The sequence below is a fragment of the Aquila chrysaetos genome, chromosome 6 (assembly GCF_900496995.4).
Source record: "Aquila chrysaetos chrysaetos chromosome 6, bAquChr1.4, whole genome shotgun sequence".
Taxonomy (NCBI): Eukaryota; Metazoa; Chordata; class Aves; order Accipitriformes; family Accipitridae; genus Aquila; species Aquila chrysaetos.
The window spans coordinates 32,786,848-32,813,835 of record NC_044009.1 but is presented as its reverse complement, the minus strand read 5'-3'; the positions used below and the strand labels follow the sequence as shown (position 1 = coordinate 32,813,835).

At 35.7% G+C, this 26,988-nt stretch overlaps 1 protein-coding gene across 6 annotated transcripts in view; it reads right to left on the bottom strand.

Moving 5' to 3' along the window:
• The window catches only part of SCN1A (sodium voltage-gated channel alpha subunit 1), a 102,645-nt gene that overhangs the window by 15,126 nt on the left and 60,531 nt on the right, over window positions 1-26,988 (bottom strand). For all 6 annotated transcript variants that reach the window (XM_030019343.1, XM_030019344.2, XM_030019338.2 and 3 more), the window contains 6 exons: window positions 26,184-26,540; window positions 24,990-25,472; window positions 21,398-21,515; window positions 19,746-19,900; window positions 16,879-17,052; window positions 14,168-14,290 (listed from right to left, as the gene is read on the bottom strand). In XM_030019343.1, coding sequence (XP_029875203.1) covers window positions 14,168-14,290; window positions 16,879-17,052; window positions 19,746-19,900; window positions 21,398-21,515; window positions 24,990-25,472; window positions 26,184-26,540 — 1,410 coding nt within the window. The remainder of the gene's footprint in view (window positions 1-14,167; window positions 14,291-16,878; window positions 17,053-19,745; window positions 19,901-21,397; window positions 21,516-24,989; window positions 25,473-26,183; window positions 26,541-26,988) is intronic.

Sequence of the window (26,988 nt, the reverse complement as noted above, 5' to 3'; positions counted from 1 at the left end):
ATAACTGAGCAATCATCTCCCCTGAAGTATCCAATACCAGATCTCATTTCCAAGTTATATTTTATTTTAAATTTTACTTTTTTTCTCTGTAAAAGTTTTAGGACCTTGTAGGAAGGTCAAGTAAAATACATAGTAGGGCTCTGATTCTCAGTAATCCAATTCCCGCAGTAAGACAGGAAAGGATTGGCATGGATACTTGGGGTGTATTAAGGTATCTTAGTCAATCTTTGTTCCCTGCTTTCTGCAACATAGAGGGATCTTCCCCACTACCAACATAATTCTGAGCAAACTCAGAGCTGCTCAATCTTACTACCTGTATTTCACAGCCTCTTGAAGGCCTTTGGAAGCGGAGTATTGTGGTTGTGTTACTCGTCACTCAGCACCCTCCTCCTCCCAAATGTTATGGCCAGGAATTAGGACCTGTTTAGAGATCTTAGGTAGAAATGTTATTTTCAGGGCATATTTTCTTCTCATTTTAAGGGCCTCCTCCACTGCCAGAGAGTAGAAATGGGACCTTTCTGTAACTGAGAAGTATCCTTATCTTTTATAAAACAATGAATTTTTAAAAATTTAGCTTTTCTTGGCAGCTTCTATTTTTGGTGATAACTTTAAAGGAAGCATGCTTGCTTCTTGAGATTTCTGTTACAGAAAATGTGAAGTATCCAGGTGATATATGCATAAGCTAGCCATTTGAAAAGGCTAACAAGGTCCCAGTAATATTCTGAACATAAGAAACCATTTTCAAAGAAGTGAGGGAAATGTTTTTTTCCTATCCTGTAGGGAGAAGAAATCTGTTGCTACTTAGCTTGATGGAACTGAGAACAACATAAAAATTAGGAATGCAATGATTCTGGAATTTATTCCAAGTCTGACCTGATCTATGACACTGTATTATGCTATTGCTGCTTTGATATTCTAGGCCAGCTAGTGCTTGTCTTAGCTTTTTATTTCTCCCCCCCCCCCCCTTTTTTTTTTCTTCACCCTTAAAAATGTTCTGGATGTGTTATACTGATTGAATTCCTCTGTTTAATCTTGGTGAAAAACCTGAAAATAAAGATGTCAAGAAAGAAAGATGGAGATTTAGTCCTGCAACTTAAATTAAGGTTACCTGTGCTCACACAAAGAATGGTTTTGTGTGAATTAGGTGCCTGTAGCAGTTATCTTTTTAACAACCCTGAGATCCATTGGACCACAGCACAGATCCAGAACAGGCAGCAGAATACTAACAGCTACTGTAATTGTTGTAACAATTATGAACTGGTAATAGTTGTAGAAAGAAAGATTTCTACAAAATGCCATCAGTGTGTCTCACATCTTTAGATGAACAGGTAATGCAGTCTCGCTACTGAGACTGCGAAAAGATCAGCCACCTCTTGAATAAGAAGTGAACAGCTTCCAGCAACTGTTCCAACAATGGTTCCAACAACTTATTTCATATAGGTCACTGAAAACCCATCAAATGGTAACAATTTTTGGTCACTACTGACCTGGCCTGGATGCGAACTGGTGACCTAGAGATGAAAGGCTCTGTATCCTATTACCAACCCCTTGAGCTATCCAGTCCCCCTGGAAGGTTTTTTAAGAAAAGAAGAAAAGAAAATTAAAACTTTTAGAAGTCGTTTTCTGTTTGTTTTTTGTTTTTGTTTGATTTTTGATTTTTTTTTTTTCCCCACCAGTGTTGAGCCTTTGTCCTATCATATTTATAACGTAAAACTGCATTTTTATATGCTGGTCAGATGCTTGGCTGACTGTAAAGCCCACCTCAGGAAGAAGTCTTTAATTTCTTCAACACATCAGTTGGAAGCAATTGCTTTATCAGTGTTTTCTCTGTTTACTTTTTTGGTATTTGCTTTGGGAATAGCTGAGGTATATCACGATAAGCAGGACATTAGCTTACATAATATACATCCAAGATAGCACCCATACATACACACATGACACCTACACACATAAGTTACAGCAAATGGACAGAAAAAAGTGAGAACCAATTCAAAAGTGAACTGAATGCAGAAGACCAATCAGCATTTCTTAACGAGTTAAAAATTTAGCAAATAAAAATTGTCAATCTTGTCTTGTTGAAAAGACTCTGTAGTGGGTTAAAAGAACGTTGGCAACCACAGCTCTTATTTTTGCTCTTTCTTCAAATCTAGATCAGATGTATATGATTCTAAATGTATTTTTTATTTTAAAAGGGGCTGTTCTTTTGGGCCTATTCTCTGCTATTCCTTGGTACAGAATATAATGCCAATAAATTGGGAAAAGATGTTTGCAGAGTTGTTTGTTTGTTTGTTTGTTTTAAATTACCTATGTATTTCCTCAACGCTGGGATGTTGGTGGTCAGGCTGACTCCAGTAAGCAAGCTGCAAAAAGCCCAAGCTGATTCTGCTTGTTCACCTTCCTATAGCTTCAGTTAGGTGGAATAGCAATAAGTGCAAGTGAGAAGCAACACCTGACACCTACAAAGACGAACGGGCTCTAGCCTATTTTACACCTCTGTTGATATTCATCCAGGAAAAAAAAAAAATTGTTGTGGCAAACCATGTCTCCTCTAGAGGAAAGCAGTATTTCATATATATACACACACACACACACACACAATTTTTTCATGTTTACATTTTCATAACATTTATCTTCCAACATCAGATATATATGTAAGATAAAAGAATTACTGCAATGCTAATTGTCTGTCTTATCTTCTAGCTGATATGACGTTATGTCAATACAAATTAGTAGTCCAGTTGGTTTTTGTTATTGCTGTTTATATCTTTTTTTGGACAACTGTCCAAAGAAGACAGCAAAATGGAACTGGGGAAAAAAAAAAAAAAAATCAGTTTTGCTACCAGAGCTGTGCATATGTATAGAATGAGGACTGTGCAAAATAGCAGCTTATCCCTGCTGTACGCGTAGAAGATAAGAAAGCTTTACTAGATTCAGCCTTGCTGTGGGACACATATCTGAAACACATAGTGAGATATAAATGTATTATAGTTCCCACAGCAAAATAGCTTCAATAGATCCTGGCACCTCAGCAGCCACAGGCTTTCCAGGAGTTCCCACATTGGACCTGATTAATAGATATGTCAGGGCCTCCTGATATCTGTATACAAACCAGGAACAATCTTCATCGGTACTTATCCATTTTTTTCCGTAACTTTTGCAGCTTCCGTGAAGAAATTCCAAACTCTGGCCCTGGTGCAAATGAGGAGGAAGTTACTATCTTTGGGATGGAAAGGAAGATTATAGGATTATGTCTGGAACATTCTTCCTACTTAAAATGAAAAAGTACTTTATTTACCTCCACTTTGGAAGTTGTCAACTTCATAATTTTATGCTTAAACAGGAAAAGTTTCCCAAAGATTTGATGTGCCAGATCTCATATCAGAGTCCCTTGAAGGAGTCCATCAAAGGCTATAGAGGTTATTTAACTGCTACCTCGTATGTTTTTTTTCTGCGTGTACATTCTCACGTGAGATTCGCATACAGAAGCACAGAAAGCCAAATAACTTTTACTTCACCAGGACCTGTATGGACAAAATCAAACCTTATATTCCATGCATGCTATATGGCCCTAACAAGCATAAGACATGTTCCTCTTGTACTCAATTCCTTGATAGCTGGGAAAGCCTGAGAAGCATTCAGGAACTCCAAGGAAGAGGAACAAATTGTGGGCTTGAATACATATGTCAAAAAAAGAGAATAGTTTCTTTCCCTTTAAGTAACTATCTGTCTAGTCACACAGTCGTAGACTTCAGGTGGTGCTTGTTACAAAAAGCCATTCATCTCTCTCTTAGCAGTACAGGGATTGAAGAACCAGTTGTTCAAGACAGCAGCATGCAGAGGGAGTTTGACAATAGCATACATAGCATAAGCCACATTAGAGCAAAATATGAAAATTCATTCCTGACTCAGATGAAACACTGACACTGCCTGGGGCAGGATTTGAAAGTAAGCTATGAGTATTGCCTTGTCTTGAACACGGATGAGGTAAGAACATCTGCCATAAGATCATGAATCTCCCCTGCTCAACTGGCCAAAGTTCAGCTGTCCACAAAGTTGCCAGAGAGAGCATTTGCACTGAAAGATGAAGTGAGCAAGTAGCCATTGGTTTAGATTCTTGGTCCACCGCAGAGGTAAGATTGCTGGAATGAGAAGGTAGGTATGCTGTGAGTGGACAGCAATGGAGGCTCAGGTGACATACATGATCTGAGTTTAGCATGTTCTCATAGTGAAGGACTTCGATGACATCACACAAGGAAGGCTAGAAGATGCTGAAACCACACTGACTTGACCAGGTGGTGGGTATCAGGTAACAGACAGGTGTATTCTCTCTTAAACTGTGGAGGAGTTGAGGCAAGGGAGGAAAGGACATAAGGAATACAGTAACTTTCCCAGTCAGGGGATTGGAAGAGCATCTCAGGTAGACCATGAAGAAAGCCGATACCTGAATCAAAAAGATGAGCACTGTCTGATAGTCCAAGGCAAGGAATCATTGGAACAAACCTCTGTCTTGAGAATTGTCATCCCTTGCTCTTTGCATTCATGAATCAACAGCTATAAGAGAACCAGTGAATCAGCTGATTTATTTGTATTACGGCAGCATAAGCATACCACTGGACCTTCACAGGCCAAGCACCAACACAGTGAGATCAGCTGTCCAGCAGCTTGAATTCAATGTATGGCTCTCCTTCATGTACTTTTAACTGATAGCTTTTCCACTATCACTGGATCCTCTATCGTAAGTATTCTATGCATTTTCTAGTTTACCTATCACGAAACACGGGCACATGTTCCTGTCAGATGAGTCAGAAATATATAATAGGAACTTCTCTGTATGGAAATAAGGGTGTTTTCCAAAGACTGGTGCTTACAAAAATAGGCAGATGCTCATTAGGTGACATACAATCCAAAAATTTGTTATGCAGACCAAATTTAAGGGAGGTATGCACCCATTCTGCTCTTTTAATAGAAAGGAAGACCCCTACATCAAAGAAGTTCAAAGGAAAAAAAAGAAACCAAACCCAACACCCCAAACCCCTGGATTTTACTAATTGCACAGCAAAACCAAATCCACAATATCAATTGCCCTATTGACAAACCCTTTTGAAAGGTAATTAGAAATGCAAAGGTAGGTAGTATAGAGCAAAAAGTTCCCAAGAATTCTTTAGAGTACCTTCCCCCCAAAATACTTGAACAACTCCTAAGTCCCCAGGGATGAAATTAATCTCATAACTGTACCTATGAAGAATGGGAAAATTTGTGCAGAGTATCTCTTAGTAAGCTTTTCACACTTTGGTGATCACAGATGGCTTTGAGTTTATGAGATGGCAGTCCCTGGCATTTCACTACTAAAATTGTATACACAAAGATAATCTGGAACCTTGTAGATATGCAGTGTGACGTAAAACACGGCACTAGATTTCTAGAAGAGAAGTACCTTAAGAAACGTGCAATTCCTTCAATTTTCTCATTTGGTTTGTCAGGTAAAAAGAGGAAATGCGTGGACCTGCAGGGCAATCAGTGGTGATAAAATCTTAATCAACAAACAAAACAGAAAAAAATCTCAGCAAATACAACTTTCATCAATTATGATATCATCCACCAGTGCAGTGATGAAATTTGCTACTATCCGGGTTTGTGCAAAGATTAACAAGAGTGAAGGTGAGCTTAAACATTTAAATAATTCAGATTAAAATTGTGAAATCCTTAAAATAATTCGGTTGGAAGATGCCCAGTTGATGATAACTATTTGAGTTAATTTTCATTGTGAGAGCATCTTGTGACGGACAGCACTGAGATCATGATCAGCAATGTGGTAGCCCTATGTAAAGTGTAAACAATCTCTAACAAAATAGGCCTAATTCTTTCTCATAGGCAGAATTTTTTAACTGGGTAGGAGATGGGTTTGAACCTGTGAAACAGTGAATTATAGCTGTTAAAAATCAAGTCAAGATTTCTGCTGATATTTTACTCCAAATATGAGGATTTGTACAGAAGTATACACATGCATGCACAAGAAAATATTTTTTTTTCCTTTTTAAACCTAACATCTACCATCTAAACATCAAACCTTGTGTAATCCTTTTTCATCCTAAACAATTCAGAGCAAGTTATAAAGTTGAAAGGACTGGCACCTGAATGGCAAAACAGGGATTTCGTCTGAATTTCTACTGTCTTAAAATTCCCCAAAGCCTGAACATTCAAAGTACTATTTTCTCACTCAGTAAACATGACACTTGGGAGCAACTTGTTTTCCTAAAATAAATAAAAATAAATAAATAAAAAAAAAAATCACTCAGAAATAATTTATCAATAATCCCTGGTTTTTTTCAAGGTATAGTATACATGTAATGTAAACATCTTGCACCAGTAGTGTAGTACACATGCTGGTTATGTGTTTACAGTCCCTGCTGGAAGGCAGGGACCATTTTGTTTCTGCAATATCACGTGAAAGCAGCACCTTCGCTCCTGTTGTCCCTTCCCACATGCGACCTGCGAGTGTTTGTAAGGTGGTAGGGGGCTCAGCGAGACAAAAGTGGTTGGGGCAGTCCCTTTCTTCTGACCAAATAATAACAAAAATGCTGTAATAATGGCTTCCTGCTCTCCCTGGTACTACAAAACAGATGATGAAAACTGCCTTTCTCTGAAGTTAGAGGAGTCGCTTCTACAAGTCATAACACAGCAGAAAGTCAGTGGGATTGGAGGAAATGGGTATGGGATGTAAGTTAGGAGAAGCTATGTCTGTTGGAATTGTTCCTCTCACAAAGGCAGCGGAGGTGCCCGGCCTGTGGGCCAGCAGACAGAATACAAACACTGCCCAGTGCAGAGGGTTAAGACTGATCTTCAGTGGAGGCTTTGGGCTCTTTGCCGCAGTTACTTAGTGTGAGGTTTGGAGGTGCCCACAAAGGAAGATAACTGATGATGCAGTACAGGAAAAATATTCCCCCACAAGATACCCTGCCTCGTCTGAGTGTATCCATGGAGTTTGATGGAAGAGGGATGTCATGTATAGATATATAAGGATTAAAAGTTCTTATTGTCGAAGGGATAAAGTATATGTACATTCCTACAGCAGTAATGTAGATGGGAACTTTTATTCAAAGATAATAAAGAAAATTTATCACATTTTTCCAACTTTTATATCAGGTAGTAAAACATATCTGACAGTGCAACCTAGCAGATGAAGACAGAATAGGGGAGGGCGAAAGGGAGAAGAGGGGGAGAGAGAGAGATTGCGATAATTCTTTTACTTGCCAATACATACTTTAACAAGACGCCTCAAAACTACGTATTTTTCTCATTTTGTAGCTTGGAATGGGTACACTGAGAAGAAGCATGCTGCATACGCTTGATGATCAGCTATGAACTGACTTTGGAGACAACAAAGGATGAGAATTAAATATTTCTGTGAAAGTGCAACCTACTTGACAGGATCCAAATAATGATTCTAGGGAGGAACTAAGGTGAATCTAAAAATGTAAATTCATCCAAGTTATTTAAACCTTCTCATTTTCAATTAATTACTCCTCTCTATTTTATCTTAATGGACTTCTTGTGAGAAAGTCTTATAACTTTGTCCCAAAACAGAAATCAGGGAGGTTTGTCATACAAACATACCATGTTTGTATGAATGTGTGATATATAATCCACTAATTAAGTTCCACTGTTCCAGTATTTACCTCACTGTAAAAAACAAAACTGAACCAAAAATCAAATACCCCCCCCAAAACACTCAAAAAGAAATAACACAAACCTCCCCCAAATCCCTTATATCAAATAAGAATTTCCCATAACCCAGCTTGTGTCTGTTGCCTCTTGTAATCACTGTGCACATTTGAGAAGAGTCTGGCTTTGTCTTTTCTCTATCCTCCAACCAAAATTAGAAGTAGCTTAGTGATTTTGACTTTGAGAAGTGCATAGAAGAACTGGAATATTGCCACCTTTGCTACACAGTTTGCCTTAATGCCATGTATGTATATATAATTTATTCTTAACTACATGACCTATGATTATGTAAGCCCAGAATCGAGTAACATTTAGAAAAATGTTTAGAAAAGTTAGAAGTAAAGGAAAAAATAAAACTGAAATCTTATTCTGGCAAACTAATGCTTATCCTTAAATTGGGGTCACTACAAAGTAGCAAACAGAAAGTGTGTAAAAGTAAATTATGGTAGTGAGACTAGAATATTATTTAAATCAAGAAAAAAAGCACAAAATGTTGTTTCATGAAAGAAATCAATGCATTTTTAGAACTGGCATGAGAAGCACCTCATGTGTGAAACAACTGAAAAAATTTGAATATTTATGACAAGGTTTTCAATTCTTGAGTAAAATGCAGACTGTATTGGAATACAGGGTGAAGATTATTAGAAAACTATCATTTAAAGCAGCAACTGTAAAAAAAAATTTGGATTTACCTAAGAGTATGCAAAGACAAGACAGGCAGGTGGAAAGAATCAGAGAGACCTGACAAGGAGGTACAACTAAATCTTAATCTTAACAGTAATGAACAAATAAAGTTGAAGCAGGAGATAAAAGATCTCAGAGGAAAAGAAAATCACTCCTTTAACAAGCCAATTGCAGTCTTTTCTACTTTTCCTTAATTGTTACTGTACAAGTGCAGCTGACTGAAGAATGCTTCTGCTAGTGAATTTTATCTTCAAAGAAAGTAAAATACTTCCTTAAACATTTAACACACAAACTATTTTTATAACACTTTGTGCTGGAAAAATGTCATGCTATTAGGTGGTGAGCTTATATCTTGGCATGCTAGAACTGTTAGTAGGGAGGTTCGACCAGCTGATCTTAGGAGGTCCCTTCCTACCTCAATGATTCTGCAGTTCTGTCCTAGCTTTAATAAGATAATTTAACTTGGTTAAAGTAGTAACAGAAACCTTTCTTATTCATGTAACAGTCTATTAAAAGCAAGCTACACTGTTGAATTTAACAAAATAATGGAGTTCCCAGAGCAGCTTTGATTCTGTTTTTCACCGGAGATCAAGTATACAACAAAATACTTCTGAAGACAGTATAGAAGAAAAGACATTATTTAACATACTGTATGACAAAATACAATAATTATGTGCCAAGCAATAAATCACATGGCTGCATTTCTTTGAGAAGACCTGGTAAATATTGTTAAATACACACGAGCATGAAAACAGAGTAATTATTTGATGTGGGAACATTATCTTCGAATTTCACCAGATGCAGTGAAAAAAAAAAACTTCTTGCTCTTCCTGTTGCATGAATTAAACATTATTGACCTTTATGTGTTCTTTAACATTTTTAATTAAAATGCAAGCTATATTATGTATCTCATTCAAATTTCATTAAATTTTGATCCTAAGAGTAAGGTTTTTCTTCAAGATACAACAAACACATATCCAGACAAAAATTGTATCAGTTTCAATTATATAAGTGCTCTTCAAATTGTAGAATTCAAAAGTGCTCTTCTAATTGTAGAATTACAGTGTAAGAAAAAACTCAAAATACTAAGATATGTCCTGTATGATTTATGAACATTTATATAAAGAGTTTTCTTACATCAAAGTTTGTAATTTTTTTAATTGTCTTTCAGAGACATAACATTTCTAATACATTTTCCTTAAAACTCAAAGGTAATGAATAAGGTCAGTCCTCAAAAAATCCTTCAAAGTGCATAATCTTTTGATCAACACAATGTATTCCTCTATATTTAAGAGAAACTTGCAGAAGATAGTGAACACACTTTCCTGAGAGTGAATACATAATTCTTAACTGTGAGATGAGATGCTAAATTTACAGTGAATGGTGTTTATGCTGATACATCATTTACACCGAAGCAATAAACCCCCCTGCACTAATGATACCCTCCTACAGTTGGTACTTGCAAGGGTTGTAGTCTAAAAGATGGATTTTTCTAAGGATCTCATAGTGAATGCAAATTTTGTATATCACTGACACGTCTCCTGCAGGACATTTCTAAACTCTAAGAAAAATGCTATAAAAATAATACTGTTATTGGCATTTTATAAAAATTACGAAAACTAGTTTCCAACACAGGGCAAAGAAGTCTGAATTCAGATTCCAAGAAAGGATTATTTATGTTATACAATGTCTTGTGTTATCTATATACACTTCGAGTGGTTTACTTAATGTAATATATAGGGGTTTAAAAATTATGCAAGAATTTAAACTGCAATTATATAAATATCTGTAGTTGTGACTATTCACATCGTAGTGTTTTGGTGTGTGCTTAATGTATTAAAAGTTCAAAGCTTTCTATGGGTTATTTTTGAATGTATGTAGCTATAAATTGAGTAACAAAGTAAAGCACAGATCTTTCCAAAACAATGTAAAAGCCAGATTCAAATTTTTAAAGAAAGCCATTTTTTTATCTCAGTTAAAAAAGCATCTAAAAATCCAAAAATAGCTGAGGTACCTTTGTCCTGCAAAAAGAACTCAGATAACTCTAAATAACGATACTGATTTTCTCAAAAGATTTCATGTTAATTCTGTAACATCAGAAATTTCAAAGCATTATTTCCAAAGATTTAAAGCAATTAAGAAGGGGGTGTAGGGTGAGTATATATAATCTAGTTTCGCTGCTACTGGGATTCTCAGATGAGATTGTCTCTCCTTCTAACCCTAAATACACAATGTCGTGATTAGTTACACTGTAATCATTAAGGGTAGAAAAGGGGGAAATACTGTACCCATAATACAGATAAGGGGAGGAACCAGTGGTCCACCCCATCCAAGCTGAAGAAAGGTTATCCTATATGAAATAGAAATATATAGCCTGTTATTAGTTGTGAATCTGTAATGACAGACACTTGATGTTATGTTTTATAACTCAATCATATGAGAAATGTTTCTTTCCTACTAATGAAGTTTAGAATACTCTTGAAAATGCCTCATTATCGTTTTCCTGGTAAGGGAATCTAAGGAAGAGCCACTGAATTTTAGAGGATATTTAAGACATCAAATACTCTAATTTAGTTTTACAAGTTATGAAATTGGACTGGAAATTTGAAATACAGTAAATGTTTAAAGCCATCAGCCAGAAATATGCATAAGGCATGCAAAACTGAAAGTGCAAGTGGATTTCAGATTGTTTGCTGCCTTCTACTATTTCTCTAATAAATAAATCAAGCACGGCATGACATGCTTTATTTTGTGAAATTAGACACAAATGCATGCTTTATTGTCACTTAATTCTCTAACTCAGCAAAGCAACATATACTCAGTATTCTACATTTACAAGTAGCATACCAATTCAGAACTAGCGCAAAAGCATTATATTGCAAGTACTAAAAAGCTAAACAAAAAGCAATGGGTATATTCAAATCTCAGTTTGCAGATACTTCTGCTCAGTACATACACTGAGATGAGAATATAAACCCTAAGACAGAAATTTAAATTAAATTAAAGCAATTCTTTACTTTGCCTTCCAGCATCTGGGTGGAGTCGGTTTTGAGATTCACTATAGAAAATATTAAAATTTCTCAGAATTCAGTATACTAGCAGATATCTTAAATGCCTTTAATATGGCTAAATTGACTTCTGCGCTCAAGGCAAGCACAGGTTCTGGACCACTTGTCCCCTGTTTTGGTGCAACTGGTTCATATATCTTATATTTACTTTGGAAAGATAATTTATCCCATTTATAAAACGGTGTTTTGTTTGTATTTGTTGTTGTGTTTGTTGTAACGTGTTGTAGTGTGTTTGTTTTGTTTGTTGTTGTAATTTGTTGTTTGTTTGTAATGACAAAATTAAGTTGTAACTACAGAGTATAACTGTAGACTTATAAGAATATAACTTAAAAAGTGAAGTATGTTTCATATTTAGGGATAACAGAATAGTTATTAGTATTTACTGACTATGTAAAATGCTGTATTCTTCCAATTCACTGGAATGGTAAACTTATTTAAGAAAAGGATCATTTTAAAGTAGCTGAGAACTTAGCAGATTGTTTTACAAAATGATGCAGAGCTTTATACATCCAGGGACTTTCGTGGAATACATGCGATCTCTTACATTTTCAAGGCAAAATTTGCACAATTTTGAACATGGGGTTAAACATTAAAATTATAAATACATATTGAATAAAAACTCAGCTTGTTTTGTCACAGCTCAGCATAGGTATAAGCAATATAAGAAAGCAAAGAGGGTTGATTTTACTTTCTGTTGGCAGATAAAAGAGTCTGGTTTTATGGATTTTTATGAAATGAACTCAGTTTCTGAGAAGACTGTAATTTGACTATAGTCTTATTATGAGCTGGTCAATTATTTATTATTTGAACCTTTTTACTGTTCGTGAGTCATTCATAAAGTAATGCTACTATCTGTCGATGAGCTGTTGTGAATACTTGCCAAGTGCTTTGGAAAAACCATTTTCAGAAGTGCATGTAACTAATAGTAAAGATAAGGCCCATACAGTTGGCCAGTCAAATTTGCTAAGTGACTGGAATCAGGTACTTCATTGATTATCATTAATATTGGAGGACAGAGCTGAAACCTTTTTTGCTTTTCCAGGCCCTTCTGTGATTCCGACACAGTAAGTTGCTCGTGAATTATTCATGTTGTGTATCTGAAATTCTATCATATGATTGGGCTTCTGGCATAGTTTCATAGCTATTCAGTGAGAAATAAGGGAAAGCAGTAAATAGATTTCAAATAACAGGTACTTTTCTTTGAGCATGAATATCCTAAATCTTTTAAGTGGAAAATTTAGTAAGGCTATCATGTAAGGATACAGAAAAATGGAATAAAACCTTTGGCAATCAATTTTGACATTATCTTTCTAGAAACGATCTGTTTTTTCCAACGTCATCTAAAAAGCTGCATTTCTTGTCCCTGTGTAACTTCTATACTGGTCTCCAAGTCCTCCTGCAGCTGACCAGAACATTATTAAAAAAGTAAAGCTGACAGCAATTTCTCAACATTTCTCCACACAAAACCACAGTTATCTGAATGTTCATGAACAGTAAGTACAAAGAAAGACAAAGAGAAAATGGCTAAATCAAATAGTCATTCCATACTTAAATGAAAATTTGTACATTCTGTAGTACTTGACCAGCTCTTACCCTGCTGAATATCAATTCATTAATTTCAAATGCTGAGAAAACTGTTAAAAGTCGATTTGCTACATGAAACTGAAATTTATTAATCTAGTAATCATTCATTAGCAATATTTTTTTCTGAAGCATTCTGAAGTAGAGATATGTAGCCTGATGAATACAATTTAAGGAACAGAATTCTAAGCCTCAATTTGACTTTATTAAACTTAGGTTTGTATCTAAAGGTTGTTCAGACAGTATATTGCAGGCTAGTACACTGGTTTATGATTGACTTGAAATTCATTAGCGCGTTGTTTCCTCTTATGTTTCCGTGAAGTAGCAATGACATGCATATAGAGTTAGTTTGTATTCAGTGGCTTTAAGGAACAGAAGGTATAAACAAATGAAAAAATAAGTTAAAATGCTCTCTTGAGTGAGATGAATAGTAAGCAGGGCCTCTAAGTTACTCAGAATAAGTAAAAAAGAACTTTCTATACAGTGTATTGAATATTGAATAGAGATTTGTTGAAATAAGAAAGGTATTTACCTTACAAAAAGAATGATTTCATAGAGAAATCAAATAACTTGATTTGGTTTTGGTCAGCCAAACTCAGAAATAGATTTAAACCACTAGTGGGTATGAACATATCTCTAGTACCATCTAGTAAAATTCAGTGGGGTTAGACCAAAGGTGGTTTATCAAATATAACGAAAAATGAAGGATTTCAACTAGTAACAGAAAATATCTTTATTAACTAATGCTGAATTAGATTCCTGTATAAATATTGTGATATGTTTATCAGTAAAACATTAATAAAAATCTTGCTACATTTTATTCATTATTAAGAGTCTGTTAAGAGAGTTCGTAGTTGGTAATTTCAAAGCCTTATATAGAAAACTCCTGAGATTGGCTAGAAAGTAAAGTAACCTTAATGAATGTAACTTCTATGTGATACTGCATATGGATTTAGGTGAATTGATGAAGCTTTTTGCTTATCTGTTAGTAAAAGATATGCAATAGATAAAAAGATAGTGCAGCCTTTCTGCATGGACTTGTCATTCCTTATTCTGCATGCATGGATTCTTTCTATGCATGCATAGGTTCAGATTCTGTCATGTTGTCTTACCCTCATGCCTTCAAATCGTGACAAAGCTCTTAGAGGTCTCAAAGCTCTTAGTGTCCTAAGGGACTTAATGGCACCAAGTTCAGAGTAACCCAATGCATTTGCTGTTAAGCTAACCAAAGAGACCTATATGAAAACAGGAAAGTAAAAATTATTATATTGTACATACTACTTTACATACCATAGATGTGAGATATAAGCTTCTTTAGAAGAATCTAATTTTGGACCACTTTCTTCAGGAATGGGAAGTCTTTTAAATAAAAAGAAATTAAAAAAAAAAAAAAAGAAAGAAGTAATATGAAAGAAGAGTAGGATAGGTAAATAAACAAACAAAAATATCATAAGGTAACAATATCTGGAAATATTAATACTTCTGAATTTCATATTTTGCTAGTGATTTGAGGGCATTTAAAACCACAAAAGCAAATTAAATTAATATCTCCTTTTTAGCTATTAAGGTATTGCTCTCACTTTTTCTTTGTTTTACAGTGCTGTTGGGATCAGTAATTATAGTTGATAATGCACATTTGATTGCCCACAACTGAAAGGGAAATGATTGAAGCCTGTTTTGAATTAACAGATAGGTCACAAAGCAACATTGCTCCTCCGGAAATTGGTAGAAAGGATTCATTTTTCTATATTCAGTTACACTGACTAATCCATTTGCCTGACTGCTGAATTTATGTGCTTTACAGCCTGACATTAACCTGGATAATGCTGTTTCTTAAAGACCTTATAAAAACAGTTCCACAGGTAGTAGAACTCCACAGGCCTTTATATATTCTATGTCCTCACACTACCTCAGTGAGAAATAACATATTCTCTATATTTGCTATGGCTCCTGTCCAAAATACCTTCTGTTTTTCTCCTGTTTCCCCTAAATGCTCCTTCATTATGCTGTTCTAATTCCTTAACTATTTATTGGGCCAAATATAGCATAATGGGCTCATGTACTCTTTCTTTATAAAGAACAATGCATCAGGTAAAGAGAACTCTAGGGCAGTGCTCTTCATGAACCATATTTAAAACCAAGCATTATATGTGAAATCTTTAGCTTTTAAAAATTAACAGCTTTTCTGTACTTGTCAATCCTGAGCTCTAGCAACACACAAAACTAGGTTCTTCTGAAATCTGAATTTCTTCCTCCAGCACATTCATCATACTACTGAAAACTTTCAAGCTTTCAAGCTGCCATAATCTAAAGTGAAATTAAAGAAAATATCCAGGTGTAGAAATCCAGGATTTAATCATGAGCTTATTCAGACACTTGAATGTGTGATACCTTCACACAAAGAAGTATTCAAATTTTCACATTCACAAGATGGCTGTTTGGGATATTATGATTTAAATGAGGTCAAATATTAGTGAAAATGAGTTTAGAAAAGGAACAGGTGCTTCTGCTGGCATGCTTCTTCAAGCTTTTTTGTTATAGGTGCCACTTAGGTACCCATTTTGAGAAGAATTTAGATACTAAAGAACTAACGTGTTTTCCAAAAAGAGGGTGCTTTCTTTGTATGAGTACTATGTTTGAACATGGTTATCTGTAGTTGCATATATGAAGCTGAATCCTAGATATATTTAGTCCATAATGTACAGCAATCAAAAAGGTTGTAGGCACCCATCACAAAACAAAACTGGAGAAAATGAACTGCTTTGATTAGCCCTTGTATGCTGGTAACACATTCAGAAACTGTTGAATTTTTAGCAATTCTTTGGGTCAATAACTGCTTATGAAGTTTACCTTTTACCTATTCAGTGTCTGTTTCTAAGTCATTAAAACCAGGACAAAATGTATCTTAAAATGAGCTTGTTTGATATTTGTTTTTCCTATAAGTTTTACCAGAAAATTCTATCTTAAAAATGTAGCTACTGGTTGTGGTTTCATAACTGAGTAAACCATAGTATTTTAGTTTCACACACACACCTTCATAGACTGCAGAAACAGTATGCGTTTCTGCACGTTGGAGGTTTTCTGAAGGGGGTATACTTAGGACATTAATTCTTAAATTCTCCATAATTGTATCAATGTGTCAAGAAATGGTCTCCCCCATTTCACAGCACAGCAGAGTTATAACTATGAGATAACCCTTGCAGGAAAGATTATTGAGCCTGATTTCAAACACAGCTGTGAAGACTGCAAGTTTAGTAATATTTATCGGACTTTAGTACTAAGTAAGCCATACCACCAACGCTACAGATACAAGAAATGCAAGATGTAAAACCCTAATTCAGCCATATGCTGACATTTGTGGACATGGTGTTAATTTTCTTGCCAGAGGACTTTTAATTCAGGTGTGTGTCTGATGTCTGGTGGACCAGACACCCATCTAAATGCTGGATGTGATTTAGACCACAGCAGGAGGGAAGGTGGGTCTGAAGGTGGGAATGAGCAGCCAGGGGCAGAATGGAGGACAGCATGACATCTTTCAACAGCAGTGTTGGGATAAACCCTTTAACTGCTTGTGGGGCTACCATGTGAGGTTCTTCTGTTAGGAGGAGAACTTCCAGTCTTAACTCTGTGGTATAGGAAGGCAGTGTTGTAAGTATAAAGTGAAAGACAGAGAAACACGGATTTTTTTTTCCACCTACCTTACGTTTTAAATTGAAAAGTAAACTAGTTGGTATACAGAGGTATTGTGGTTGTAGAGCAAGTAATTTAAAAAAAAACAGGTAAAATAAATATAAAAGTAACACCTAGGAAATATACTACATACATCAACAATCAGGAAGTCCAGCCAGCACCAGGCATTAGTAAAGTATGTTTGATAGCCATAGGCCACCCACTTCAGCAGCATTTCCAGAATGAAGATGTAAGTGAAGACCTTGTCAGCATATTCCAGCATGGTCTTGATAGTTTTACGCTGTTCAATATATATGTCTTCAAAAGCCTGTGAGTAAAAACATTCAAAGATATTTGTTGTTCCCTTTTGTTACTGCACATATTTCAGGTTGTAACAAAAAAAAAAAAAAAAAAAAAAAAAAGGCAACAAAAAAAGGAAATAATCCCTCTTCAATAAAAGGCGTGGGATTGTCACTTTTATCTAACTTTTCCTTTTCTGCTAACTCACTATATACCTGTTTTTCCCCTATGGAACTATATTTTCCAGCTCACAGGAGGGAGAAGCAGATATTAGACAGCAACCACTCCACTGGTCAGATATATTTGTTTATTTATTTATTTATTTATTGTGGAGGGTGAATTATTCTTCTCAGATAATTTTCAGTACTCACAAATAGCATTGATTCTGCACAGTGGTGTACCTCAACTGAATTCTACTGAGATCATTTGGTTTGTATGTAGGTAGATCCATTTTAAAAATCCAAGGCCATAGCTGTAAAATTTTCAGTACAATGACAATACAATTGACCTTTCGTTTTTAAGTCTTGTTGCATTTTGAAAACAAGTTCTTCCTTTCGTAAAAAAATATTTATCTAAATCAAATACCTGCTTTACTGTATTATTCACATTTTATGGGATACATAAAATTTCTGAGATGCTTGCAATGTTATTTACACCTTTCGTGTGTTTTCATTTTTAGACACTTGAAAAAACATACAGCTTCTGCTTTTCAGAAATTCTTCCTGTCCTCCAAGATATTTTCCCTTTCATTGCTTTTAAATTTGAATTATGCTGTTATTTCTTATGGAGAACAATTGATTTTATGGGTCGAAAGGACTGGAATGATCTGCTAGCTTGCAAAGATTTGGATATTTATTGATGCTAACATTCATTTTTACCCAGCCTGCTTTTGAATCACTTTACATCTGTCAGTTCAAATGATTAGCGGTTGTCTATCAGTCATCAAATTAACATCTGTGTATCAGTAATTTTGGATACTTAGATCAAGCACTACGGTACCTGCCACTCGTATGTCGTCACTAACAACTTTTATCTCACACAACTGGGAAGAGCCAGCACATACCATTTCCTTCTTATAGGTGGGAGCATGCCAGAGGCTAAGCTAGCAGCGCTCTCGGCACCTAGAAGCGTGTCTGCTCCCTGCGGCGGGGGGTTGCAGGCAGCCCGCAGCGTGCCTGTGCCTGCCGCATTTCTTGCCTGCGATGACAGTGAGACTGGTCTGGAGGGTGGTCTTGGGCTGAGCGGTGGGATACAGTACTGGCAGGTCCAAAGAGACCTTTTCACTACCACAAAGGAAGCCGAAGGCAGAGCAGGGTCTCACATCTCCAGAGGCTTGGGCTAGTGCCGTGTCTCTGAAGCACTTTCACAACATAAATGTTCTGTGGATGACACAGCCCTCAGGCTCACAAGTGCAAGATGCTACCACTGTGGGATCTCATCTCAAACTTCCTCTAAATACAATGATGGAAATTCACCTTGATCAGATCTCTTGCTAGTACTTCTCCCTCGCTTAAATTCTTGTCACTAAAGGTTTTCTCCACTTGGTAGCATGAGGCAAAATTCAATAGTGTAGACATGAGTCTCTGTTATTTTGAGGGTTTTAAATCACAGGGAACGTGTCACATGGTGTTGAGTAAAGTTGCTTATTTGATGGTCGTGTTGACAGTAGAACAAACAAAAGCAGAATGATTCTTATTTAACCGAAACTAATGGTAGGTATAATCATAAACTGCTAACCATTAGCGGCATTTTAAGGTGTTGGAACTGGTCTGAAGAGTTTATAATAAAATTTTGCAACACAATTTTTTTTTTTTTTTTGTGATGTAGGAACTTAAGTAATTTACCAAAGGGTAATTGCATCTACCAGGGTACATGCAAGATATATTCTACGTTATTTCAGGGTATGTAGTTTGCCTAAGAAACTTCAGCTCAGTATGTATCCAGGCTTACCTTTATTTAACAGTTCATCTCCAATTTCTTTATTCTTTGTCATTATTTGTATTTGTGAAATAACATATTACTGGTATGTTTTGTTTCCTTTATTGTTATAGATTTATATTAGGGTTGGCTTCTTTTTATTCTGCCCTCACATACTTGTTAAACTTAAAGCAAATTCATGTTTTTACAGATATCCCTTTAGTCTACATCAGTATGAGGCCGTAGAAGCTGAATTAGAAACATAAATAATAAATTCTTATTCTTAGAATGGAATAATTATAAACACACAGGGTTAATCATTCTTGCTGTTCTAGCACATAACATTTATAAGAGTGTGTAAGACTCTGGCTCTTGCAAGGTATTATGAGCTGTTTATGCCATTACAGTTACTTCCAAACTCTTCTTTTTTTCATCAGTGACAGTTCTTTTCCCTGAGTTACATGAGTAAACACCAGTAAAACTAGAGAGCAAACTCAAATAACAAAGTATGTTCTCTTCTTCCTATGTTGTCTCTCTCCCTGCTTCAGGCGTATCACTATCACTTTCAGCAAAGGAGTTAAGCTCTCTAATCAATTATGTCTGCTCTTTTTTCGACACATTTTTGAGAAGAGACTTTTTCTACCATTCTTTCAAAGGCCTGACTAAAATTTAGTCCTGTCATTTGAAAACATGGAATTGTGTGTTCTTTCCAGCAGAGAAAACTAAGTTAAAACAATGTCTGAAGAGCCAACTTTTAGGAAGTTTTCTGACAACATTGTGACACTCTGTTCATGTTTTACTTACCAGAGCTCCACTACTGAGGAGAATCATAAAGACAATGAAAGTCTCAAACCAGTTGTGTTCGACAATCTTGAAGCAGGTTTTTCTAAGGTTCCACCACTGCTTTCCTCTCCCTTCTTCTATACTTACTTGACAGCACTTGAACCTTTGTACACAGCCTTTAAAACAGTGTATGTAATGGGGGAGAGATTTTGTTAAATTGCATTAAATTTTGATTACGCATTCTGTTAATGATACAATCCTACCCTTCCAGAAGGTGTGATATTTAGTAAAAACCCAATAGATTTACACCTAGATGACCTTCTTTTTCTTCAAAGCAAAAAAATTTAGCACTGAAACATCTGGAATTTAGAATTAAATGAACAACTGAGAAGAAAATATTTCTCATTTATCAAAAACTAAGTGCTCAATACAGTGCACTCCACAAGATAAAAGTCCATGGAACATACATGGAACGTGAAGCCAAATTACAAAATACAAAGTATGAGTAAAAATATACAAACTCATCCAAATCTATAGTAGGTTTAGGTAGTAAGATATGGGCAAGTCTTATTAAATTGTACTTTCTTTTGTTTGGGTTACTAAATTCAGACAATGTTGCATTTATTGTATGAAAAAATCTAGGCCTCCTATTGAGTTCTGAGCTTTTCAGTCCCAGCTAACTTCTCTAACTTGTGCCCTTAATTTATTTAAGCTTTTATGATTTAGCTGCTGACTTGATTTTGTTTCTTCTTCCATTTAGGTAGAAAAATACTAGTAACTAATAATGGTATTTTCTTTGCCAAATCTGCCTGTCACAGTACCATTTCTTACTAATTCGGTGTAAATTTCTAAACATATGTCTGTTATCATGTCCAGAAATAACCCAACCCCAGCACTGACAGTAGCATTTTCCAAACTCTAAATCTAACTTTTGCTTACGGGTACCAAAAACGGCAGTTGTATCCTTACTTTACTGTTTTAAACCTATTCCTTTCCCCACCTCCTTCACATGCACACATCCCTAAAGTTTCTCACAAGAAAATGCCTTTGCAAATAAAGTTTATGACCAGATTCTTGTTTTATTGAGTTGTGTAAAAGGGCCAATAGAAGGAAGCATGAAAGATGAATGAGTTCACCAGGTGAGACTGTTCTTGCCCCAGGTGGCACACAAAGGCTCTTTCTTCTCTTTTTGCCAATTTGTAGAAGGTTCTTTTAGCGTTTTGCACAAGACCATCCAGGTGCAGTTTTTATTTACTGTTCAACAGCTGTTTCAGTAATGTATACTTTATAAAGCACTTTGATAGATATCTATGAAGAATGCTATAAAACTAGTGTGTTATTTTATTATCTAAGAGACTGTAACTAAACTCAGAAAGTATAGTAGTTCATAATAAAATAAAACTTTCAGCAGTATGTTTTTCTTATTTTAAAAATAATGATAAATTTCTGATAAAATGTTTTCTTAATTGTTTACCTGGTATATAGTATAATTGTGGTATCAGTATCCATATGGTAAATTATGGTCTAAAAGTACTACTGCTAATAATCATATTTAAACATTAACAAAAGAGTAATTCAATACATAAATATTAATACTTAGTTTAAATAGATAACTATTCCATATTTAATGAATAAGTATTATTAGTAAGTATTATTATTTTTGTTCCAAACACCTTCTGTGAAGCAGGCTTCTGGCTCCTGGGCTTCTTCAGGTTCAGCTTCTGGTTGTTCTTCTGCAGGAAGTCCAATATCAACGGTGCTACCTTCAGATGAACTAGACAAATTTAACTTCTGTAAAGGAAAAAAAAAAGCATCACAAATGCACAGTAAATATTTTTAAGGCAAATATTAGTTGTGTTCAGAATAAGTAAATAATTCTGCCATGTTTTTGAATGTTCTAGTATTCAACATAAGTAAATTGCTGATAAACGTATATGAAATTTTTACAACCTTTGGTTTTTCTTCTGCATTGTATGGATCCATTAAATAGAAGGTGTATCGGTGATAGAGAAGGCTTTAAACAAAATTATGCTTTAAACTGAAAAATATGAATGATGATGCTAAGCCTGCAAAGATTTATGACCACAACTACCCATAAGTGCAAAGATGTCTTGACCTACATAGAAATAATAAAGCTTAACTATGTATCCAGGAATCTGTAGTGTCTACTGAAAAGCAGGTAAGAGCCTAAATATAACTATATAAATGAGGTGGGAGCTCAGAGGAATGAGGGGAAAAAAGCACAGATCAGCAGAGGATATACTTTAGAGGTCTGCACGTCCAGATTAAAACTGCTGGAAGTCTAGCTCAGAGTGAGGGAGAAGCTGCATACAATAAGGCTGAAGTAGCTTAAGGATGGCCCATAAAACATCAGGCTGTGTTTTATAACCTAATCACATTTTCAATAACAAGATGAGCGTAAAGAGAGAGAAGTGGAAGGTGGAAACCAAATTTTTAAAAACTGAATGGACTTAAACTAATCCTCATCCTAAAAGTTCTAAAAGTGTTGTAACATGCAGCTGGAGACTGGTTGCAATCTAGCTGGTTGGTATCATGGCTAACGATTGGGTAAAAATTGTGAAGGAAACATATTTAAGGATGTAAAGGTAAACAAAATAATGGAATAAATGCAATACAGCTTCATCAATGCTAGGTTGCAGCAGGCTTTTTGATATTGAGGACAAAAAAGTGCCCAAACCCTAACAACAGAGCTCTTACTAAAGGAGTAGCCAGTCCATTTTTCAGTAACGATTCCAGGACTCATTGATATTGAGTTGCATGGTGCTTAATAAAATTGTAATATTTTAAGTAGCCGGTTTTTAGTTAATTTCATCTTGTGGTGACTATAGAGATTGGAAGAACAATGTTGCAACTTTATTAGGAAAACGGGTTGATGTATCCAGTTTGAGGCTCTGTCATTATTTGTCACAAGAACCAATTTATAGAGGGTTTTTTCCAAATTACATTGCAGAGTTGCCTCTCTGATATTTTTACAAAAATACTGTATACTTCTAGTAATCCAATTTTCACAAATCATCCTTTGCAGTATGTTTTACCACTTTTCAAAATAATTCTGCAAATACTTTTCAAAACATTTCCAAAGGTTTTTCGTTTTTGAGAAAAAAATTTTCATTTTATTTCTATTTTCCTCTAAGAAGCAGATTTTCTGTAATATTAGTCAGCTACTTTTTGCACACTAAAATTAAGCTATTTGAAATTAATTTATAATTTTAAGATTATTAATTTGTTAATTTGCTAAGGGAGAATAGAGTACTCAGCTGAAAACCAAACCAAACAAACCAAACAAACAAAACCCCCACAGAAACCCGCTGCTTTCGGAGCTGACCCAACCAGCAAAAAAGGATCCTGGACAGCACTGTAAAACTCCAGGAATGGTGCTGAAAAACTCAATATGGTCTGAAGCCAGCTGGAACTCGCCTGTTAGTGCCTTCTGGCCTTAGAAGTAGGGAATCCATACAGTCTTTTCTAAGTGGGCTCATGTCAAAAAACTCAGCTAATTCAAAGGCTCTGCTTTTCTAGTGTTTATCATTTCTTTTCTACAGTCCCATTATACTAGCAGTCAATATAAAATAAGGTGGTAGACTCAAATCCAAAACAGCACTGCTGGATGGATTTTCCACTGAAAACTATGTAACAGAGCTGCTGGAGGAAGGTGGAAGTGTCATACTACTTTCTCAATGAGATAAAAGGTAACCCTGGTCCTACAAGGTAGCAGCACAGTTACAGAAAGCTTTCCTAAACTGAATCTATTCCCCGTTGATCAGTCGTAAACCAGCTTGTGTCACTCCATTTGACTGCCTGCTCTATGATGGGTTAGAAGACTGGACTGGACTGGCCAGCATTAAGGTAGTTGTGGGGAGAGTAGATGACCGGTGGTTGTTATTCTCCAATGCATCTTTGTTTAAATGTTGTTTTATTTAGAAATTCTTCCAGCTGGGGCAAGTTCATAATGTGCTCAGATACATTCTTATAACCTCTACTGTGGCAGTGGTTCAGAAGCTTGAGTCAAAGCCAAATTTTTGGCTAGTATTTAGCAGGAAAAGAAATGTTAATGCTCCAGATATTAACTGGGAAATGGGAACAATAGTGTCTCTGAAATACGTTGCCATGGGGAGAGGCTGTTTTGTACAGGTCTCCTTTCCCGGGGGAGGATCCAAAGATTGCGCTTAGCTTAACACTGGGTTTTTGTTAAGAACACCAGAGGGCTTATGCACACTGAAGTGGCAGCAGTACAGAATTCCACTAGCCTAAAATCAGGTGTCTGAAGTACTGTTAGCAATACAGCAGTGGTGGGGGAAGATGAGCTATCCCACAAAGAAACTGGATTGCTACCAGAATGCAAACTAGCTAGTTTAAAGTTGAGGTTCCTCAAGCCAGAAAATTAATTTTTTTGAGTGTCTGAAAAGATAATTTTCTGATTTGATTAAAATGTCAACAAACTAAGTCACTGAGGGTGTAGTTGTTTTGCAAATTATGTTATCAAATCAATGTAAATTATCTTGTTAAAATAGCCACAGACAAAAAGTCATTTAAAAGAACAGTTATAGCCTTAATGTGTTTTTTAAAAATACAGTTCTCAACAAGGCCCTATATCTATAGCCTGCTTTGGCATTCCCTAACAACATGAGATATTTTTGTCTGTTGATACTACTTTTCAGTTTTAACAACTAAATGAATTTGAAGTATATAGAAGCGTTTATGGTTAAAACTTCTTTTTATGGGAATCTAGGTCTAGAAGAGCTGACAATTTTAAAATCTAAAAGAATTGCAGTGTCTAAAGGAAATACATAAACTATCTCTGTGTTTTCTGGTTTATACCTGCTCACAAAAAACATCCCACAGAGGGAGATTTTTTGAGTGGCAGAGAGATGAGGTATGGCACTCCTCATGGGACCCTTGTTACAGGAGGCAAGCAAAAGTTTCTGATGAAATAAGGCTGTGGCTAAGGCACTGCCCTACTCTACCAGTTGTTGCAACTACCATATGGACCATAAACAGTTCTCATAGGTTAGTGTGGTCTCCCATTGCCTGACCTCTTATATCCTCTTGGAGACTGTAATTTTTAACCCTTTCTCACACTTTTGTTCATCAAGAATTAAACCCTCCTTTATACACTCGTTTATGCCCATGTACATAGAAGTGTCAAAATAACAAATGATCAAGAACTGAATACTCTGGCTTATGCTGAAAAAAAATGAAAAATACTCAAAAGATCAGAGAGAAATGCACAAAATATCCAAATACCTCTTTGCTTTCTTCCAGGTCTGATTCACTACTAAATTCCTCTGTGTTTAGATTTTCAAAGTCGGATTCACCCACAGCAATGGGCACTGTCACAGTGAGGCTTGGGTTGTTTATGAATGACATGTAATCACTTTCGTCAATTATGTATTTTTCCACACTGCTACCTGTGCCTATGCCACTAGTTGTTCCATTTGCATCTTTAATATAGTCATGGTCCTTGCTTAGTTCCACAGTTGTATGGTTAGAAATACAGCTATTTTTGTTGTTCAGATCTTCAAGTGGTTTGATTTCATCTAAAGCTTTTTGTTTTTTAACAAAAGCTTTTTGGATGAATTCGCGTGCTTTTCTCTTCACATAATCTATGCCCTTCTGCATTCTTGCTACAGCAATTTGGAGATTATTCATTTCATTGTCATCATCTGTCACAGCAAGGTTGTCTGCACTAAATGAGCTCAAGAGCAAGGCCAAAAATAGGTTCAGTACCTGCAGAAATATAAAAAAAGGACATTCTAGACTTTCTTTATCCCAACAAAGAACATTTCTTTTATTAAAAATTGTCATATTAGTGACATTGAAGACTGAAACCCTGATAATTCACCATAACCAAAGAAAAGCACCCTCAAAATTTTTCTCTTCTCCATAAAAAAACTGACCTTTTAAAATTTTGCTTAGGTCCTGTTCACTATTCCAAAATATTCCTACACCTTACTAATATCTGTAAATGTGTCTTTAAATCCCCACAGTATATAAATATTTTGGTGCCAAATCTTACAGTCTAAAAATGGAGATAACAGATTTGCTATTCAGCATCATTAAAAAGTTTAATTTATCCCATCACACAGCAGAAATTAGATTATTTAGGTGACTAATCATACAGGATAAATAATAAAAAAATCCACAGCAAATGGTTTATAAAAAGCCCATAAACTAAAATTATTTGAAGCACAAAATATTTACAAAGAGCCAAAAGACAAATTAAGAATGTGACTAAGTGCTCACTCTAACATTCTTAGGATTTGATATTGCAGGATACTTTGTTCTCAATCCAAAAAAGCTCTTAAGCTTAACTTTAAGCATCGCTTGAAACCACCTGCTTAATTGCTTTGTTGAAGCAGAGCCAGAGCACTTAGTTCACTTCAGGATTGAGCCCACTCTATTGCCAAATAATTTTTTGCTAACTCTTTGATTACATACCACTAGGTTTCCAATCACCATGACCATCATGAAGACAGTAAGGCACATGGCTTGGCCAGCAACCTCCATGCAGTCCCACATCGTTTCTATCCATTCTCCACACAACACCCGAAATACAATCAAAAAAGAGTGGAAAAAATCTTGCATGTGCCAGCGTGGAAGTTCACAGTCACTTGCGATTTTGCAGACACATTCCTTGTAGTTCTTCCCAAACAGCTGCATCCCAACCACAGCGAAAATGAACACAATGATGGCCAGCACCAGGGTCAGATTTCCCAGAGCTCCCACAGAGTTACCAATAATTTTTATCAGCATATTTAGTGTTGGCCAAGATTTTGCCAATTTGAAAACACGTAACTGGAAGAAAAGAAAAATATTGTTAGGACAACCAGTAAGAAAGACATAAAGATATTTTAAAGTTAATTTGTGGAAGGGTATTACTGCAAAATATGCCCTGAGTATGACTGTTCAGAAGGTATCCTCTTGTCTAAAAGCATGAAAATGGAAGGTTCAGTCAACAAAATTTTGTGAAGTTAGAGCTTGATGTCCTCAAAGCATAGTTTTTACTGAAGGCCAAAGAAGCTACCAGTCATATTAGAGGGAATTTAAAATCTAGGATTCAAATGTTAAAATCATCTGGGACACTTTTCTACTGGTATTTGTAGAGCAGATCTATTCCCAGGATGCCAATCAGAGCACAATACATCTAGTGAGTCGATTTGTTTCTGCATAGCAGGATATTTAAAGTGTGTATATACAATAAACACATTAGAAATAGGCCCAGGGCACCCACTGCTGTCTATTT